Genomic DNA, 19,558 nt, shown 5'->3' with positions numbered 1-19,558 from the left:
GTTTAATTGTTTTTAATGCCAGTATCCTCTATTTTTAGTGACTATGATTTTTATCTGTAAGCTGCCTTAAATCCCGTCAGGAAAAAGGCATGTATGTATATATGTATGCATAAATACCATATACCATACATATTCTACACAGACCCACATACACATCAATGCCACATCAATGTTGATACAGTCTTACTGCTTTGAAATCAGCATCAGCATCTGAATCTTCTAAACTTTCTTCTTGGGGCACATTTCTTTTTTTCAGAAGATGTTCATCTCTTTTATTCTGAAGAACAAAGACCCAAGATAGTGCATTTGAATGCCTTTAATGTTTGTTTGTCTGTTAATTTAATTAAATGCTAATGTTAATACTATAGGACTGACCAGTAACAGTAACTCACAAACATAAAATGGTAGAATATAATGAAATACAGTATGATAAAATAGTAGTATCATAAAACACACTCTCTAAAACATTTCCTGCACAATAAAATCAAATTACTTTTTTTAAAAATCACAACACTTAAGCAGTATTATTATCTTAAAAGAGTAAAATCACAGGGTTTTTTGCTTTGTTTTTAATTTCCCCAGCGTTTAAAAACAGTATTCACCTGGCACCAGAATGAGTATAAGGTAAATTCTAGGTGGGCCTCTCTGAGAAGGGCATTCTACAACTGAGGTGCCTCAACCAAGAAGAGCTTCTCCCTGGTTTGGTCCAACTGTAGCTTCAGGGCTGTATGGTGCATTGCAATAATCTAAATGTAAGGTTAGAAGAGCATGCATAATTGTGGCGAGACCATATCCACCCATCATTGAAACTGGCATATGAACCAAGGCGGATAAAAGCTGCTCCAAGGCAGAGACGCCTACTGGACCTCAGCTGACAAGTCTGGCGCAATACGTACCCCTGATTTTGAACCCAGTTCTTTAAGGGCAGTGCAACTTCTTTCAGAATAGGTTGACCGCTACTAACGGGCTATAAACAGAGAGACACTTGCAACTGATAATTTGTTAATTGTAACAATGTAAATTGTTTCTCCATATATTAAATCCATTTAAATACACAAATGAATCCTGCGGCCCCTTCTAGATGAGCAGAGTTATTGAGGAGGAGGAGTTTGGATTTGATATCCCGCTTTATCACTACCCGAAGGAGTCTCAAAGTGGCTAACATTCTCCTTTCCCCTCCTCCCCCACAACAAACACTCTGTGAAGTGAGTGAGGCTGAGAGACTTCAAGGAAGTGTGACTAGCCCAAGGTCACCCAGCAGCTGCATGTGGAGGAGCGGAGACACGAACCCGGTTCACCAGATTACGAGTCTACCCACATTGTCAGATGCGTACGCTCAGGCTGCCCATACACACTTATCTGGGAGAAGACAGCACTAAACTCAATGGGACTTACTTCTGAGCAAAATGTATAGGACTGTACTGTCAAATACAAACATATACATGGATATAAAGAAAAAATGTAAACAATTTGTATGAGACCAAAATAGGTAGTGCAGTCAATAGTATTTTTACACTAAACTGCAATAGCTATACAGAGCAATAAAGATTGGTGAGAGAGATTTTCAGTACTACTATGTTAATTTATGAAGTATAGTGGGAAAGAAAACTCAAATGAGTCCTAAATCAATATAATCCAACTAACTGGTCAACTTGTTGGCATCCGTTTGTCTTGAGAGACAATGGAGTGCACCTTTGGGGGTGAAGTCAAACTGCTGTGTTAGCAACACTGAAGTGACCTCCTCGGGGTGCAAGACTAGGAGATGTGTATGGAGGTTGTTATGTGTGTCGGCGTGGTTGCTCAAGAGCAAACAGGCAAGACTCCCCGTTGGTCTCTTCAAGGCTTTATTATCTGTCCAAAACGTTCACAATGCAGATCGACTCAATTCGCGACTCAGATCGCGGCTCAGTCGCTAGCAGAATCTGGGAGTGGGCGGTCCTTAAACTTTCCCCAGCAGAGTAGTCTTTTGACCCCCATGCTACGCCTCCCTTCTCTGCGTGTAAACCTACTGCGCAAAGAGGGCGTGGGCAGAGGGGGACCTGCCTCCCCCTCCGCTTTGTTCATGCTCGGTGCTGTGGCTCTCCCTTGCATCCTCCAAGCCCTGCACCCCTTCCCCACTGGAGGCGTGGCTTCCCTCCTCCGCAGGAGGAAGTACCACTGATGTGGTTCAAAGGACAGCAGAGCTATACGACTGGAACCAGCTTGGCTGCAAGAGTTGCTGGAAGGAGGCAAACAAGGCGCCATCCAACCATCTTAGAGACTCTGCTCCAGATTTGTGTAGGGCTTAGTACTCCTTAGCCTTTTCTTCTCCTGAAGATCTCCCGCAAGGCAGCAGAAGGTTAGGATCAGAGTTTTTGTTCTCCTAGATGGGCTACCTAATCAACTAACTGATCTTTGTTTGATAAGCAATTAGATTTTCTGTTGGGACATTTTGAGAATGGACTCAGCGATAGAGGGCCAAAGCCCAAAGCCCAATGTCTGATCGCAAATTATGTTGCTACAAATGGCACTCATTCAACAGCTTTCTTTTGCCTCTGACTGACAATTTCAGAGACCGCAAGGTACCCTCTCAGGACAAAAGATTTGGCCCAGATGCCTCCAACTGCTGACCTCTAGTACAGTCTCTTGAAAACAAATTCTTTACTAGATATTCATATTTAAAACTATTAATAATGAAAAACACATTTAAATTTAGTTATGAGCAGGAGTATTTCAAACTCAGATACCAATACTATGTATCTTAATCCTGTGTAAGCAAACATACTGAAACTGATTACTACAGCATTCACTATTCTTTGTACTTAGCAAACTGCTTCACTAATTCATGTTTATTTAGGAACTACTCACAGTACAATCCTAAACATATCTACTCAGAAGTACACCCCACTGCATTCAACAGGATTTACTCTCAGGAAAGTGTGTACAGGATTACAGTGGTACCTCGGGTTAAGAACTTAATTCATTTCGGAGGTCTGTTCTTAACCTGAAATTGTTGTTAACCTGAAGCACCACTTTAGCTAATGGGGCCTTCCGCTGCCGCCGCGCAATTTCTGTTCTCATCCTGAAGCAAAGTTCTTAACCTGAGGTACTATTTCTAGGTTAGTGGAGTCTGTAACCTGAAGCGTCTGTAACCCGAGGTACCACTGTATAACCAAACAGTTCCAGCTCTTTCTTTCAGAAGCCTGACCCAGTGAAACATTGTTCATAGGCTTAAGAGGTTTTGGGCCTTAGTTGTGGGTGGTGTTCTTCTGAGAAAGAGGAAAGGCACCATCAAGGACACCTTCAAGCACAGACAACCACAGACAAAGGAAGTAAAGTCTCAAAAGCAAATAAAAAATGGGAAGAACATAATGGAACTCTGGCAGAATGTCTTACAAAAAAACAAACTGTTGCTCTGCCAGATTCAGAAATCTGGACACAATAATGTACTTGATGCTTTCCTTGTAGACACATGACATAATAGTATCTGGTGAGGACACAATCTTTTCAGCGCTCTCCCAAGTCACACATGAACCTCCATAGCTGAAACCTCTCATGGCCGCTTTAAACAAAGCATAAACAAATAAAAGTGATATACTCACCTTTCTAAGTTCAATTGTCACCTCATTTCTATGTCTTCGCATAGTCTGTAGAAGAGAAAAACAGAAACATACAACACACAAATGAAGTAATAGTACCAAAGCCTATGATGATTCAGTTTAACTCTCTTTAACCAATTTTTGGGAACCTACAACTATACACCAGGCTAGATGTTGCAGAACTTTATTCCACTGATTATGAGATGTATCATACTAATTTTCTACAAGGCAGAGTGAGGAGACCATTTAAAGTAAAACATGGGTGGGAAGGAATACCACAACCATCCCTAATGCCATCATTTTCTCCTCCCAAAAACTATTTTGCTTAAGTTGTTTTTCTGCAGTGATTCCAAAAGCAACATTCACCGAGAGAAAAAATAGCTGAGGAAATTTCAAGGAGAATTTTTGCATGTGGGAAGGGCTCAGTACACACATCCCTGCTGTCATTCAGTGTGTGTATATATATGCTATTTCTGGTTTTGCTTATATATGTTGTCTTTTAATTCCCTCCATTTAAATATTCTTAAAAACGGATTTAACAAAGGAGTGAATAAACTTCAGCCCATAGGCCCAACACAACCTTCTCCCCTTGGTTCCTTCCTCCCCATCAGCTGTTCAGCAAGGAGCAGCTGACAGAGGGAAAGATGCAGATGCTGTGCATTATGTGCAATTGCTGCTCTGAGTGCCAGCTGCTGGAAACCACCTGAGGAAAGAGGACTTATGTTCATGTCCTGCTTACATGTCTCCTGCAAGCTTTTGGGTGGCCACTGTGAGAACAGGATGCTGGGCTGGATGGATTATTGGCCTAATCCAGCAGGCTCTTATTATGAGAAAGGGCTCTTCTTATGCAAAAAGTGTCCACACATTTTGCAATCACATGCATGCAATTATTAGGCTGCAATTGCATTTCAAAATTTGAGGCTTTAAATAACTTTAAGGCAGTGCTTAGAGTTCAACAGTGCAGTGCTATTATTTCTATTCTTTTTCTGAGATTATTAACTTCTTTTGCCTTTTGTAGAGTAAGGACATAAAGGGTATGGGAAGCTTTTTATTTTTTTTAAAAGCAAACTTTATTAGAAATGTCTGTGGAGAAAATGGAAGATAAAACTTGAGTGGAGTTACTAAGAATTACGTCTATGCCTGCTCACATGGGAAATAGCTTTGTCTTGGTCTACTGCTGTGTTTCTGGTCCTGAAATTCATCTTTCCACTAGGGTGATGTGGCCCTTGACCTGAAAAACTTTCCCCACACATGTTCACAATAAAACCTTTCATTTTAGTTTATGATATGTAAAGGGCCTGTACTATTTATACTAGTAGTTTCGTCTTGAGCTGATTTGTGAACTTCATGCTTACTGAGTTTTGTAGTTAAAAATAATAGTTTTTATTGTTTACTCTAAGATAGATGAAAGCCTAATTTGATTAACATATGTTCCATGTTTTATGATTTGTCTGACTACAATTTATATTGATAATTCTTTATATATATATATATATATATAGATATAGATATAGATATAGATATAGATATAGATATAGATATATATAGATATAGATATATAGATATATATTTAGGTATAGAATAACTTTATATTGACCACATTTGTGCATAATGCTAAACCATGGTTTTAGCACTGTACTGAATAAGCCCAAGCAAAGCACAAACTCTCATGCTCCCTCTTCCCTGCCCTTCCCACAAAGTTTCATGTGTTTTTTAAAATTCTGCTCATTTTTCTTCTCCTTAGCATTCTCAAATAGCATTCTGTTTGGGCCAGGTTTAAAACAAACTCTAGTTAATTTAGCAGCTTTATAACCCATCATTTAAGGGACCTTTCTAAGAGGTTTACCAGAGGGCCACAATGTATACATAAATAGTTTTGTATAAATAAACAAACCGAGAATAAGTGGTTAAGAGCTAGTTAACTAAAAGGCAAATGCCAGGATTAAACCATTCTCAAAATAAAGGAGTGTACAGTGGTACCTCGGGATGCGAACGGGATCTGTTCCGGAGCCCTGTTCGCATCCTGAACAAAATGTAAGACCCGACTGTGCGTCTCGCGTTTTGCCGCTTCCACACATGCGCGTGACGTCATTTTGACTGTCTGCACATGCGCATGCGACGAAACCCGGAAGTAACGCGCTCCTTTACTTCCGGGTCGCCGTGGAGCACAACCCAAAAATACTTATCCTGAAGCGTATTTATCCCGAGGTATGACTGTATATCCCATCATAGATCTGTACTTGGATTGGTGTTAACTTGTGCAAAAATGAAAAATAAGTCAGGCTAATTTTTTAAAAGCAAATTGTGTTCAACCAAAGGTGAACTGTCTAGGAGCTTTACTAATGCCATCTTGGTAATCAATATAACCCCACAATGAATTGGCAAGTGTTGTAGCAATGAGCTTGTATAGGTTTATAATCACTTGCTTTGATATAAGCTAATGGGCTTGCTTTCATGCTATCCTTATCTGTGAGCCCAGAAAGGGGAACTATCTGTAAGACTTGGGGATTTGCCGCCTATGCCACATCTGGGCAGGTGTAGCGATGAGAAGTGCTAGGTAAAGTGACTGTGTGGAACCCAGTTCAGCTACTGATTGATTGTGTGACTACAGTACATTATTTATTGCTTCCATTTAATAATAATAATAATTTATTATTTGTACCCCGCCCATCTGGCTGGGTTTCCCCAGCCACTCTGGGTGGCTTCCATAAAGAGCAAAAATACACTAAGATGTCACACATTAAAAAGTCCCCTGAACAGGGCTGCCTTAAGATGTCTTCTGAATGTCAGGTAGTTGTTTATCTCTTTGACATCAGATGGGAGGGTGTTCCACAGGGCGGGCGTCACTACGGAGAAGGCCCCCTGCCTGGTTCCCTGTAGCTTTGCTTCTCACAATGAGGGAACTGCCAGAAGGCCCTCGGCGCTGGACCTCAGCATCCGGGCAGAACGATGGGGGTGGAGACGCTCCTTCAGGTATACTGGGCCGAGGCCGTTTAGGGCTTTAAAGATCAACACCAACACTTTGAATTGTGCTAAGAAACAGAGCCAATATAGGTCTTTCAAGACCGGTGTTATGTGGTCTCGGCGGCCACCACCAGTCACCAGTCTAGGTGCCACATTCTGGATTAGTTGTAGTTTCCGGATCACCTTCAAAGGTAGCCCCATGTAGAGCGCATTGCAGTTGTCCAAGTGGGAGATAACTAGAGCATGCACTACTCTGGCGAGATAGTCCGTGGGCATGTAGGGTAGCCTGCGTACCAGGTGGAGCTGGTAGACAGCTGCCCCGGATACAGAATTGACCTGCGCCTCCATGGACAGCTGTGAGTCCAAAATGACTCCCAGGCTGCGCACCTGGTCCTTCAGGGGTACAGTTACCCCATTCAGGACCAGGGAGTCCTCCACACCAGCCCGCCCCCTGTCCCCCAAAAACAGTACTTCTGTCTTGTCTGTCTTGTCCATTAGCCACCATCCATCCTCCAACCACCTCCAGGCACTCACAGAGGACCTTCACCGCCTTCACAGGTTCTGATTTGAAAGAGAGGTGGAGCTGAGTATCATCTGTATATTGATTGATGGATGGACTAATGATCTTGTTGGATAGTAAAATTCATGCTAAATTGCTGTTTTAGGGGTTGTTTTTAAATGTCTGGAACGGATTAATCCATTTTGCTTTCTATGGGAAGGCGTGCCTTGGTTTTAGAACACTTTGGTTTTGGAACAGACTTCCAGAACGGATTAAGTTTGAGAACGAAGGTACCACTGTAGTGCCAAATCCCCATTCTCTCCTTCCCTCATTCCTCATGTCCTGCTTCCCAATCGCAGTGCTACAAATGCTGTTCATTCATCTACAATTTTATTTATCCTCTTGAGCTGGTATGCAATAGCACCATGTGGCACTTCCTGGTGAGCCAGATCTGGTCCAAGGACTAACAACTGTTCAACCTGAGCACATAGGCTGAGCTGAGGCTTAAAAAAAAAAAAAAACAAAACAAAACAAAAAAAACTTTTAAACCACCATGGCCGAAATTGCATTGTCTAATTACAATAGTGTATTTTATATTTATATTGTTTCCTGTGTAACTAATAAGAGCCTGGGTTAAACCACAGAGCCTAGGGCTTGCCAATCAGGTGGTCAGCGGTTCGAATCCCCACGACGGGGTGAGCTCCCGTTGCTCGATCCCTGCTCCTGCCAACCTAGCACTTCGAAAGTACATCAAAGTGCAAGTAGATAGATAGGTACCGCTCCGGCGGGAAGGTAAATGACGTTTCCATGCGCTGCTCTGGTTCGCCAGAAGCGGCTTAGTCATGCTGGCCACATGACCCAGAAGCTGCACACCAGCTCCCTCGGCCAGTAAAGCGAGATGAGCGCCGCAACCCCAGAGTCGTCCGCGACTGGACTTAATGGTCAGGGGTCCCTTTACTTTTAATAAGAAACTAAAGCTAGTTTTTCACAGGAAACTGCCATCCCTGAATAGGTGAAATTCCAAAGTGTGAAGGTGGATGGGAAACAAAATGGCTACCCAGGACAGTGACTACCTAGAAAAAAAATTTGCGAGTTGTGGTGGATGGCATAAAGAAAATATCAACCCAATGGTTGGATGGGGAGCAAATTCAGTTTTAGGAATTATGAAGAAACTGAGAATACTACCACAAATATAATGGCATTATATACATTTGTTTTGAGGACACATTCTGTACATCTACAATTGCTGCATTTCGCAAGGAGTACCTTAGGTCCACAACAGACAGTGACCATTTTAGGCATGTCCAATTGTTGTGCAATCGCCAACAAGTGGGTCCTTTTGAATCCAGAAGAGGGCATAATGGAGGCAGGGTGGAATGGGAGTGGAGGCTCTTATACGCACTCTGTTAATGCGCACAGGGGCTGGGAACTGAACCCCCACATCAAACAGTTGTGGCCTGTACAAGATATCTATGTTGTTTTTCACTCGATTCAGAATTGGCCTCCACAGTCACTTACGGACTCATTGTTAAAACTGTGTTTATGAAACACATTCTTACTTGGCTACAAGTGATCGCCAAAGAAGTATCAAAGCAGTGTACAACATAATTAAATGCCATTAAAAACACTCATAAATATGTACAACAGAATGTTGTACGTATGCAAGCTATGCTTGTGTGAATAAAAAAAGGCACTAAATGCCAGTGGAAACACACCAGTAAAGATGCTTGTTGGATCTTGGAGGGGAAGCTATTCAGTCAAGCAGGAGCTATACATCCTTCTTGTGACTGACAGCAGATGGGTCAGGAAAGGCTATAGAACCACCAGCATGAGCTCATCAAAGGATATTAGTGGAAGGGCTGGTTCATATGGGGAGGCTGAGATTCCTGCATTGCAGGAGGCTGGACTAGATGATCCTTTGGCGCCCTTCCAACTCAGAATTGTAAAGGTGCAATCTCAAATAACCAGGTTCCAGGTTGCTTAGCGCTACACGGATGAGCTACATGGGCAGTAACAAAACCTTGAACTTGGTTATGTAGCAGATTGGAAACCAATGTCTCTTCTTCAAGGCAGGTATTATATGCTTGCCGTATGGGTCACCAATTAGCAGCCTAGCCACAGCATTTTGTACTAGCTGAAGCTTCCCACTCAGGTCAAAGGGATCAATTCCCAAATCTGAGAACCAAGAGGGCCTCAAAATTCAGTATCAGTTTATTGTCCCTCATCCATTCTACCATTCAGCTCCTAGTTCGGGATCTGCTCAGACCCACCTGATTCAGATGTCACAGAGAACTGTATACTGATGACACCATGTTTCAGATCTCCTGCTATCCACTCTAACGGCTTCATAAAGATGCTTAAAAGCATAGGGGACAAGATGGTTCCCTGCAGCACCCCATAGTACAAGTGCAGGGGGTTGAACAAGATGACCCTGGTGGTCCCTTCCAACTCTAAAGTTCTATGATTCTATAGTCACACAATGCTATTCCCTAGGGCTGGAATTGTTTCTCTTAGTTTCCCAATGTATTTCATATCAATTAAAAATTTGGTGTGACATGAGCACATTTTTATTCTCAGAGCATGGCCCAAAGAACAAAACTTTGAAAACCACTGTGTTAAAAGCTGCTGAGATATCAAGCAGAAACAACGGTGTGATACCATTCATCAAGAGCAACCAAGTCCAGTCCCACACCCAGGCTGGGAAGGATTTACAGTCGTACCTTGATTCTCGAATGCCTTGTGACTCAAACGTTTTGGCTCCCAAACACCACAAACACAAAAGTGAGTGTTTCGGTTTGCTAACGTTTTTTGGAAGCTGAACGTCCTGTAGCCAATCGGAAGCCATGCCTTGGTTTCCAAATGTTTTCGGAAGTCAAACGGACTTCTGGAACGGATTTCATTCAAGAACCAAGGTATGAACAGGATTTATATGCTGCTTAATCATCAGAACCTCTAATGTCATGTAAGAGCTCTCACCTCTTAAGTACTCATCCTAAGAAGTTAGTAGTTGTCGAAAACCCAAAGGCTCCAAGTCGCATTTCTTTAGGAGTGGATGCACTCCCACCTCTTTCTCCATACCTTAAAAGAGCATTGGCCATATCGTGAACACACCTTGTCAGCTCCCTTCAGCTAGTTTGAAATTGGCAAGATGGGCAAGGGTCAAGGGGGCATGTTGTCATTTTCAAGTACCTTGTACACATCACCAAGCTGGAATTGGACAAGCTGACATGTTTATCACATTATTTGGACCTGTCACAACCATGGTGTTCAAGTTCCTATGAAGGCAACCAATGTTATCAAAGTGCCCAGCAAATGCATCATAATGGGCATTCAGGGGTTCGATCATCCCATTTGTTGAGATATAGAACAATCCTCCCACCAGTTGGAAAAACTTGCCTAGAATTTTAGCATGCAATTGAGGTAGCAAAGGAAGCTTTCTTTGCCACCCAAATAACCATGCAAAAATCACAATTATGTGCCCTAGTGTGTCTGGTTGTCCTCACTGTGTGCCTGGTGCCACCTACACTCCAGCTGCTGTCCAATTCATTTCAATAGCCTGACCTTCCAGGAATAAGCTCACCATCTCATCTACTGATTGTAAGAACTAGGTTTTTGAGATTTAAAATAGCCAAGAACTTAAGCCTACTAGAAATGCACTCTGCTAGTACCACATGAGAACTATTACAAGTTCTTGCCTTCAACACGTATGGTTGATACTCACAAAATAAGGTGCTCACCACTAGGTAAAAGGTAAAGAGACCCCTGACCATTAGGTCCAGTCGTGGCTGACTCTGGGGTTGCAGCGCTCATCTCGCTCTATTGGCCAAGGGAGCCGGCATACAGCTTCCGGGTCATGTGGTCAGCATGACTAAGCCGCTTCTGGCAAACCAGAGCAGCGCACAGAAACACCGTTTACCTTCCCGCCGGAGCGGTACCTATTTATCTACTTGCACTTTGATGTGCTTTCGAACTGCTAGGTTGGCAGGAGCAGGGACCACTAATCAAAGCAAAATAGCCTAGATGCTGTTCAGTCTGGCTTCATTGAACAAAGAGTGCCTTGGTAACCCTGCTAACGCCAATGGTAGGAAATGGATAGGAGCATTCTCGTTCGTTCTCAAGGACTATGGGGTAAATGGTATTGCACACTGTATATTGTCTCCTAATCCTTGTGTATTCAATTCCCAACATACTGACAAGTGCACAAACCCAGGACAGATGAGATGATAGAGAAGGTGCGTTGCACCCTCTTTCTAATAAATAATAATAATAATAATAATAATAATAATAATAATAAAAATAATAATAATTTATTTATACCCCACCCATCTGGCTAGGTTTCCCTGGCCACTCTGGGCGGCTTCCAGCAGAATATTAAAATAAAATGATTCATCAAATATAAAAAGCTTCCCTAAACAGGGCTGCCTTCAGGTGTCTTCTAAAATCAGATTATTGTTGTTTGTTTCTTTGACATCTGATGGGAGGGTGGGAGCAACTACCAAGAAGGCCCTCTGCCTGGTTCCCTGTAACTTCGCTTCTCAGTGCTGGACCTCAATGTCCGGGCAGAATGATGGGGGTGGAGACGCTCCTTCAGGTATACTGGACTGAGGCCATTTAGGGCTTTAAGGGTCAGCGCCAACACTTTGAATTGTGCTCGGAAACATACTGGGAGCCAATGTAGGTCTTTCAGAACTAATATACTGTCTATAGAATAGACAGTATATTAGAACATAGCTCCAATCCACATTGACCGTATTTAGGCTCTCCAGAGCCCTTGTAAGGTGGAATAGGGGCCCCTTCCCCACAATATCACTTGGCTTAGAAGAAAAGATTCCCTTTGGGCCACACTACACCTATGTTATCAAAGAAAAAACACTACCACTGATCTGCTAATAATTTAAAAAAATAGTACAGTGTGTCTGTACCCTTGCAATTGCTTCTCTTTTATAGGGAGCAGCAATTGGAGAACCAGCAACCAAATTGAGCTCCATGCCAACTGGATCCACAGTTAACAACCCAAAGGCAGGTTGGAGGGGAAGCACTGACATTTAGGGCAATAGGTCCTATTGTTGTTGTTACTATTCCACCTCTTCCTCAAAGTGACCAACTAGCTGCTACTTAGAATCGCAAAACTAACAATACAATGCTCTGCATGGTTACTAAAAGTAGAAGACCCCCATTAAATTATCTGATATGTATGCATACAATGGCAGCCTAAGCAAGAAAACCATTATCTTTTTCATTATATATTGTGTCCCTATAAACAAATCCAGGTACATTTGGATACTCCAACCTGCAGCTGGGTGGAGGCCTACAGGGCTAAACAAAAGAGTTCCCATTAAATGTCAGTGATGATAACATGCAAGGCTCCTATCAATCCTGCATATTGGAAATAGAGCGTTTAACAGGGAGACAGAATGGGTTGTTCTTCACTTTCACATTTGTAGGTGATGATGGACAACCACTGGAGCCCGGGGGGGGGGTGCTATTTGGAGACAGCAATAGCACCGGTCTTCAAAATAGAGTTACTGTATCTGGGTTATTTGGGCACTAACTGACCCGTAGCCCAGCTAGGAGTAAACACGGCTATTCGGGGGGGGGGGGAGGCGCCTGTCAAAACCAACACATGGGAAAGGACATGGATGCATCTGTCCAAAGTTCCAGAGAGGATGGGGCCGAGCTCGAGGGGAGATCCGCGGAGGTGCAAACTGGCTGTCAGGATCCCCGCGCCCGGAGGCGGCGTCCCAGGCGACAGCGAAGGACAAAGAGGCCAGAGGGACCGGCCGAGCCCTCGCTCCATCTCCGACAGGCTGCCCGGGGCCACGGGGGTGGGGGAGGGGGCGCAGAAGCACAAAGGGCTCCCGGCCGCCCCGCTGCCCGCCCTCCGCCTCAGGGAGCCTCGGCGCCGGGGGGTCCCGCCAAAGGGCGCCGCGCCGCCCCGGCAGGCAGGCAGGGAGGCGGCCGGAGAAGCGGGATCCCGGCGGGGCGCCGTCCCCGCACGAGGCAGGCTGCGGCCTACGCAGAGCGGCTTCTCCCGGCCCGGCCGCCCGGCACCCACCTCCACGTCTCGGCCCTTGTTCTTGAAGCTCTTGAAGCGGTGGTTCTCCAGGCCGGCGGCGGCGGCGGCGGCGGCGGCGGCGGCGGCGGCGTTGTCAGCCATGACGGCGGCAGAGGCTCCGGGCTGAGGCGGAGACGGCGCGCGCACGCGCGAGCGAGCGAAGGCGGGCAGGGGCGGGGCGACGGGGCGACGCCCAGTGACGAGCGAGGGCGGGGCTTCCGGGGCGCCTGCGCAGCCAGCGAAGAGCGGGAAAGGGCAGAGCGGCCGCGGAATTGCGTCGAGGCCTCGCTTCCGGGGAGGAGGAGGCTGAGGGCCGGGAGGCGGCGGCCCAAGTCCTTTCCGCGGGATCAGCGCCGCTCGGTTCCTGGCCCGGCCAGGCGCCGCCTTCCCCGCCGGGCCCGTCCGCGACCACGAAAGGCAACCGGCGGCCTTCCTCGGGGCTCCAGCCCCTCGCCCTCGAGGCGCGCTGCTGGCCCTTCCTTGCCCACAATAGGGTCCGGAAACCTGAAATCTGAACCCAGGGAATGGTTGACCTAGGCATGCATGCTTTTGAATGTTCTTTTTAAACCAACAACCTTGAAATAAAAGGTTTTCCTATATGCCAGATTCGCACAAAAAGTGCGCGCGTCACTCCAAGCCAGGCGAGCTGTTTTAGTAAATCGCATCCTCGTCAGACTAAAGGAAATAACATAGCAGTAGAGGGTGTGGTAATAGACCTCCCCCAGGGAAACATGCACTTCAACACTGGATTTTCTCCCCGTGTTGTATTAGCTGTGGATCTGGAAAATCCCTATGGGGGGGGGGGAGCGCAGGATGCCACTTGGATGGAGTTTATTGTGAAGCTGCTGCTGCTGCCAAAATTAGAGAATCCAAGCAGCTTCAAATCCACATTGAACTGCATCGTGCACACGCCTGGGAAGGCAAGGGACTTACAGTTTCTGCCCAGTCTTTATACTGTGTGATAGAGCAGAGGTTTTCAACCTTCTTGGGTCCACAGCTCCCTTGACTAACTACCTTCTTTCTGCAGGACCCCCATGGGGCTCAGTTAGGTCACCCCTTGCCTGCAGAACTGGCAGCCCCTCAACCCTTTTCAAACACCCTTGTGGAGTGTTCCCTCAGGCTCCTCCCCCTCTCCTTGGGGGTCCTCTGGGCAGCCGCCCCTGGTCTCTGAGGTGCCTCCCTGCCCCAAAGAGAGGCATCATTTGCCTGCAGAGCTTGTAGGCAGAGCTGGTGCAATAAACAGCTGTGCAAGCTGTTGAGAGGCAGAGAAGCAAGAGGGCATCAAAGGAGGGAGGGAGGGAAGGAAAGAGGGACAGAGTCTAGTGTTGCCCGCAGCACCCCTGACCATCATTCAAGGCACCCCAGGGTGCCATGGCACACTGGTTGAAAGCCACTGCCTTAGGACGCCCCATCATCTCAGGTATCTGCACTATCACAGTGGGCATTTCTGGATATATGGACTCTGTTCTGAAACCATATGCCATCAGTGCTCCTAGCTAAATATGTGACACCACAGACTTTCTGAGAAAAATACAATCCTTGAACAAGCTACCTAACAATACTATACTAGCCACTATGTATGTGGAATCCCTGTACACCAACATCCCACAGAACGATGGATTACAAGCTATAAGGAACACCATCTCTGATCAAATCACAGTGGACTTTGCTACCAAACTCTGCCATTTTGTTCTCACCCACAACCACTTCAAATTTGGAGATGACCTGTTCCTCCAGATCAGCAGCACAGCAATGGGCACCCACATGGCCCCACAGTATGCCAACATCTTCATGGCAGATTTGGAACAACGCTTCCTAAACTCCTACCCACTCAAACCTCTCTGTAATACATTGACAATATTTTTATTATCTGGACACATGGTCAGCAGACCCTGGACACCTTCCACCAGACATTCGATGACTTTCACCCCACCATCAACCTAACAACCAATCTATGCAAGAAATACATTTTCTGGACACTACTATAAAAATACAGAGTGGGCGTATAGACACCACCTTATACCGAAAACCAACTGACCGACAAACATATCTGCATGCCTAAAGCTACCATACCAAACAAACAATTGTATATAGCCAGGCTCTACGTTACAGCTGCATCTGTTCCAACTCTACAGACAGGGATTCTCACCTAAGGGATCTACAACAAACCTTTTTGGAACTAAGCTATCCTCCTGATGAAGTTAAAGAACAAACTTGCTGCAAGACAGATTCAAAACAAAACAGAACACCACTGGTAACCACATACAGCTCCAAAGTTAAAACAGCTCATTGCATCATCAGAGATTTACAACCTCTCCTAAACAATGACAGTTCTCTTTCTCAAGCTCTGGGAGGAAGACCTTTCATTGCCTACAGACAGCCACCCAATCTTAAATAACTCCTCACCCACGATAATACAACAACCAGACTTAACATGGACACTGGTACCAGAGCCGGCAATAAACCCAGATGCCAACTTTGCTGCCACATACACCCAGACAACACCATTACTGGCCCCAACAACATCAAACATACCATCTCAGGCGTATTTAAATGCTCATCTTAAAACATTGTGTATGCCATCAAATGCCAACAGTGCCCTTCAGCTCTCTGTATTGGACAAACAGGCAAACCTATGCCAAAGGATTGTTGTTTAGTCGTGTCCGACTCTTCGTGACCCCATGGACCAGAGCATGCCAGGCACTCCTGTCTTCCACTACCTCCCGCAGTTTGGTCAAACTCATGCTGGTAGCTTCGAGAACACTGTCCAATAATCTCGTCCTCTGTTGTCCTCTTCTCCTTGTGCCCGCAATCTTTCCTAACATCATGGTCTTTTCCAGGGAGTCTTCTCTTCTCATGAGGTAGCCAAAGTATTGGAGTCTCAGCTTCAGGATCTGTCCTTCCAGTGAGCACTCAGGGCTGATTTCCTTCAGAATGGAGAGGTTTGATCTTCTTGCAGTCCATGGGACTCTCAGGAGTCTCCTCCAGCACAATAATTCAAAAGCATCCATTCTTCGGCATTCAGCCTTCTTTATGGTCCAGCTCTCACTTCCATACATCACTACTGGGAAAACCATAGCTTTTACTATATGGACCTTTGTTGGCAAGGTGATGTCTCTACTTTTTAAGATGCTGTCTAGGTTTGTCATTGCTTTTCTCCCAAGAAGCAGGCGTCTTAATTTCGTGACTGCTGTCACCATCTGCAGTGATATGGAGCCCAAGAAAGTAAAATTTTTCACTGCCTCCATATCTTCCCCTTCTATTTGCCAGGAGGTGATGGGACCAGTGGCCATGATCTTCATTTTTTTGATGTTGAGCTTCAGACCATATTTTGCGCTCTCCTCTTTCACCCTCATTGAAAGGTTCTTTAATTCCTCCTCACTTTCTGCCATCAAGGTTGTGTCATCTGCATATCTGAGGTTGTTGATATTTCTTCCGGCAAGCTTGGGATTCATCCAGCCCAGCCTTTCACATGATGAATTCTGCATAAGTTAAATAAGCAGGAAGACAATATACAGCCTTGTCGTACTCCTTTCCCAATTTTGAACCATATGCAGTTCTAACTGTAGCTTCTTGTCCCACATAGAGATTTCTCTTTTTTAAAAAAACAAACAACTTTTATTAAGTTTTCCATTTAACAATCCAATCATATCACATTTATTATTCCAAATTATACCAATACATATCATAAAGTCCAAATATTTTTCCAAATTATATATTTTGTTGGGGATTCCCATGCTTTGAGTTCAGTAAGGGTTCAGTCATCTCATATTTCTGCTGCTTTTAGTGTTCACCAGTCCCATCTTTCAATCTTGTTGTTATCCTTTTTCTTCACATGCGAGTTAAAGTACTGCATGCTATCCCATGCTTTTTCCTGTAGGACTAATTGCAGTTGTTAACAGTCGTCAACAGGTTTACCATACCCATTGAGTCAATCACCCATCTCCTACTACCCTTCTGAAAAAAACCAACCCCACTCTCCCACTATATGTAAGGATCTGGTGACTTCTGTTTCAGTGTCTCGCCAGAGTAGTGCATGCTCTGGTTTTCTCTCGCTTGGACTACTGCAATGCACTCTATGTGGGGCTACCTTTGAAGGTGACCCAGAAACTACAACTAATCCAGAACGCGGCAGCTAGACTGGTGACTGGGAGTGGCCGCCGAGACCATACACTGGCTCCCAGTATGTTTCCGAGCACAATTCAAAGTGTTGGCACTGACCTTTAAAGCCCTAAATGGCCTCGGTCCAGTATACCTGAAAGAGCGTCTCCACCCTCCTTGTTCAGCCCAGACACTGAGGTCCAGCTCCGAGGGCCTTCTGGCAGTTCCCTTCCTGTGAGAAGCCAAGTTACAGGGAACCAGGCAGAGGGCCTTCTCGGTAGTAGCCCACCCTGTGGAACGCCCTCCCATTAGATGTCAAAGAGAAAAATAACTTCCAAACTTTTAGAAGACATCTGAAGGCAGCCCTGTTTAGGAAAGCTTTTAATGTTTAATAGGTTATTGTATTTTAGTGTTTAGTTGGAAGCCGCCCAGAGTGGCTAGGGAAACCCAGCCAGATGGGTGGGGTATAAATAATAAATTACTATTATTACTATTATTATTATTATTATTTAGTGTATATGAAGAAGTGTGCATGTACACGAAAGCTTATACCCAGAACAAACTTAGTTCTTCTCTACGGAGCTACTGGACAATTTTTTTATTTATTTCCACTGCCTTAGTGCTACCTTCACACTGGGTATTTATTGTGGAACTTTGTCCATTCATTTTTTTAAGAGCACCTGCACATTACCACTGTGAATAAAACATCTGTTTCCCCCTTCTTCAAGCTCAGAAAATCAGACTTGGAACCAGACACAATGGAACAGCTGCAGAATTTCCCCAGGTGTAGATGCCACATCGCACTGCTATTTTATCTGTATAAAATTGCTCTAATGTAGCCGGAGTGGACGCGGGTGGCACTGTGGGTTAAACCACAGAGCCTAGGACTTGCTGATCAGAAGGTCGGCAGTTCAAATCCCCGTGATGGGGTGAGATCCCGTTGCTCAGTCCCAGCTCCTGCCAACCCAGCAGAGTGCAAGTAGATAAATAGGTACCGCTCCAGCGGGAAGGTAAACGGCGTTTCCGTGCACTGCTCTGGTTCGCCAGAAGCGGCTTAGTCATGCTGGCCATGTCATTGATATATAAGTTAAATAAGGCTGGGGCTAGAATGCAACCCTGCTTGACTCCTTTGGTGGCTGGTACCGGGCCAATTAGTTGCCCATTTACTGAGGCTCTTACATATAACTTGGAGTCTTTATATAGGCTTTTTTATCAAGAATAGTAATCTTTTATCAATGTTGGTAGCATTGAGTTTCGCCCAAAGTTTGACTCGTGAAATCGAGTCAAAGGCCGCCTTCAGGTCAATAAATGCTGCGTATAGAATCCCACGTGTTTTATTGACATATTTGTCAATGAGATGTGCTAATACGAAGCAATGGTCTATTGTTGTTCTGCCCTGTCTGAAGCCGGCTTGCTCCTCTGCCAGAACTGCCTCAGTTTCCATCCAGTCAATTAGTTTAATGTGGAGGTGTTTGGCGTACAATTTGCTGGGAATGGGGAGGAGGCTAATGGGTCTGTAGCTCGCTGGGTCTGCCATAGGACCCTTTTTATAGATTGGGATGATTACTGCCTCTGTCCAGCAACCAGGGATTATGCCTGTTGAATCAATGTATGTAAATATTGACGCCATTATAGGAGCCCACCAACTGGTATTGTTCTTCAGGAGCTCTGCTGGAATGTAGTCTATGCCCGGGGCTTTGTTGTTTTTCAGTTGGGCAATTAGTTTCCCCACCTCCTCTATGGAGACAGGAGGCCAATATGGTAAATTCTCAGAGTAGGCACTTGGATCGTTGTGCTGAGCTTTGTCGTCATAGAAGAGGGTTTGGAAATATTTCATCCACTCCTGGGGTTCTACAGTGCATGTGGGACCAATCTGCTCTTGGCCCAGGAGCCCCCTAATGGTACGCCAGAAGGAGGTTGAGTCTTTGTCATTCGAGGCCTTCACTAATCTACACCAGGCCAATCTCTCGGCTTTTTGTTTTTTTACCTTTAATAGCTGTTTGTAATTTCGTCTTAAATAGATGTAGGCCATAAATAGCGAGGGTGCTCCGGTGTTTCTGTAATTCCGATAGGTTGATCTCAGATGTTTCCTTGCTTGTCTACACTCCAAATCAAACCAACTCTCTTGATCCTTTGCCCGCTTTGTAGCAGAGTTAAGTATCTCAGTTGTTAGGAAGGTCTTTAGTCTTGCTAATAACTCGTTGAACGAGTCCATGGCCTTTCCCCCGGTATTAGCTAATACAATGGCTGAGTAGATGGTCAGTGTGGTCACCCGGATTCCTCGCCTAGGTTTTTATGATTATTATCATTATGTTTTATTATTATTATTTTATTACTTCTGCCAAGTTTTAAGTACTGAGA

General features: G+C 44.9%; 1 protein-coding gene across 1 annotated transcript in view; it reads right to left on the bottom strand.

The window, feature by feature from the left end:
* Window positions 1-13,543, bottom strand: part of KPNA3 (karyopherin subunit alpha 3) — a 33,945-nt gene extending 20,402 nt beyond the window's left edge. Inside the window, exons 1-3 of the mRNA XM_083435597.1 lie at window positions 13,097-13,543; window positions 3,582-3,626; window positions 188-277 (exon numbers count right to left, since the gene is read on the bottom strand). Coding sequence (XP_083291723.1) covers window positions 188-277; window positions 3,582-3,626; window positions 13,097-13,198 — 237 coding nt within the window. The 5' untranslated portion in view covers window positions 13,199-13,543. The remainder of the gene's footprint in view (window positions 1-187; window positions 278-3,581; window positions 3,627-13,096) is intronic.
* Window positions 13,544-19,558: the final 6,015 nt, after the last annotated feature.

Source organism: Podarcis tiliguerta (assembly GCF_965153285.1).
Source record: "Podarcis tiliguerta genome assembly, chromosome: 3".
Classification (NCBI taxonomy): Eukaryota; Metazoa; Chordata; class Lepidosauria; order Squamata; family Lacertidae; genus Podarcis; species Podarcis tiliguerta.
This window is presented reverse-complemented; position numbering and strand designations above follow the sequence as displayed.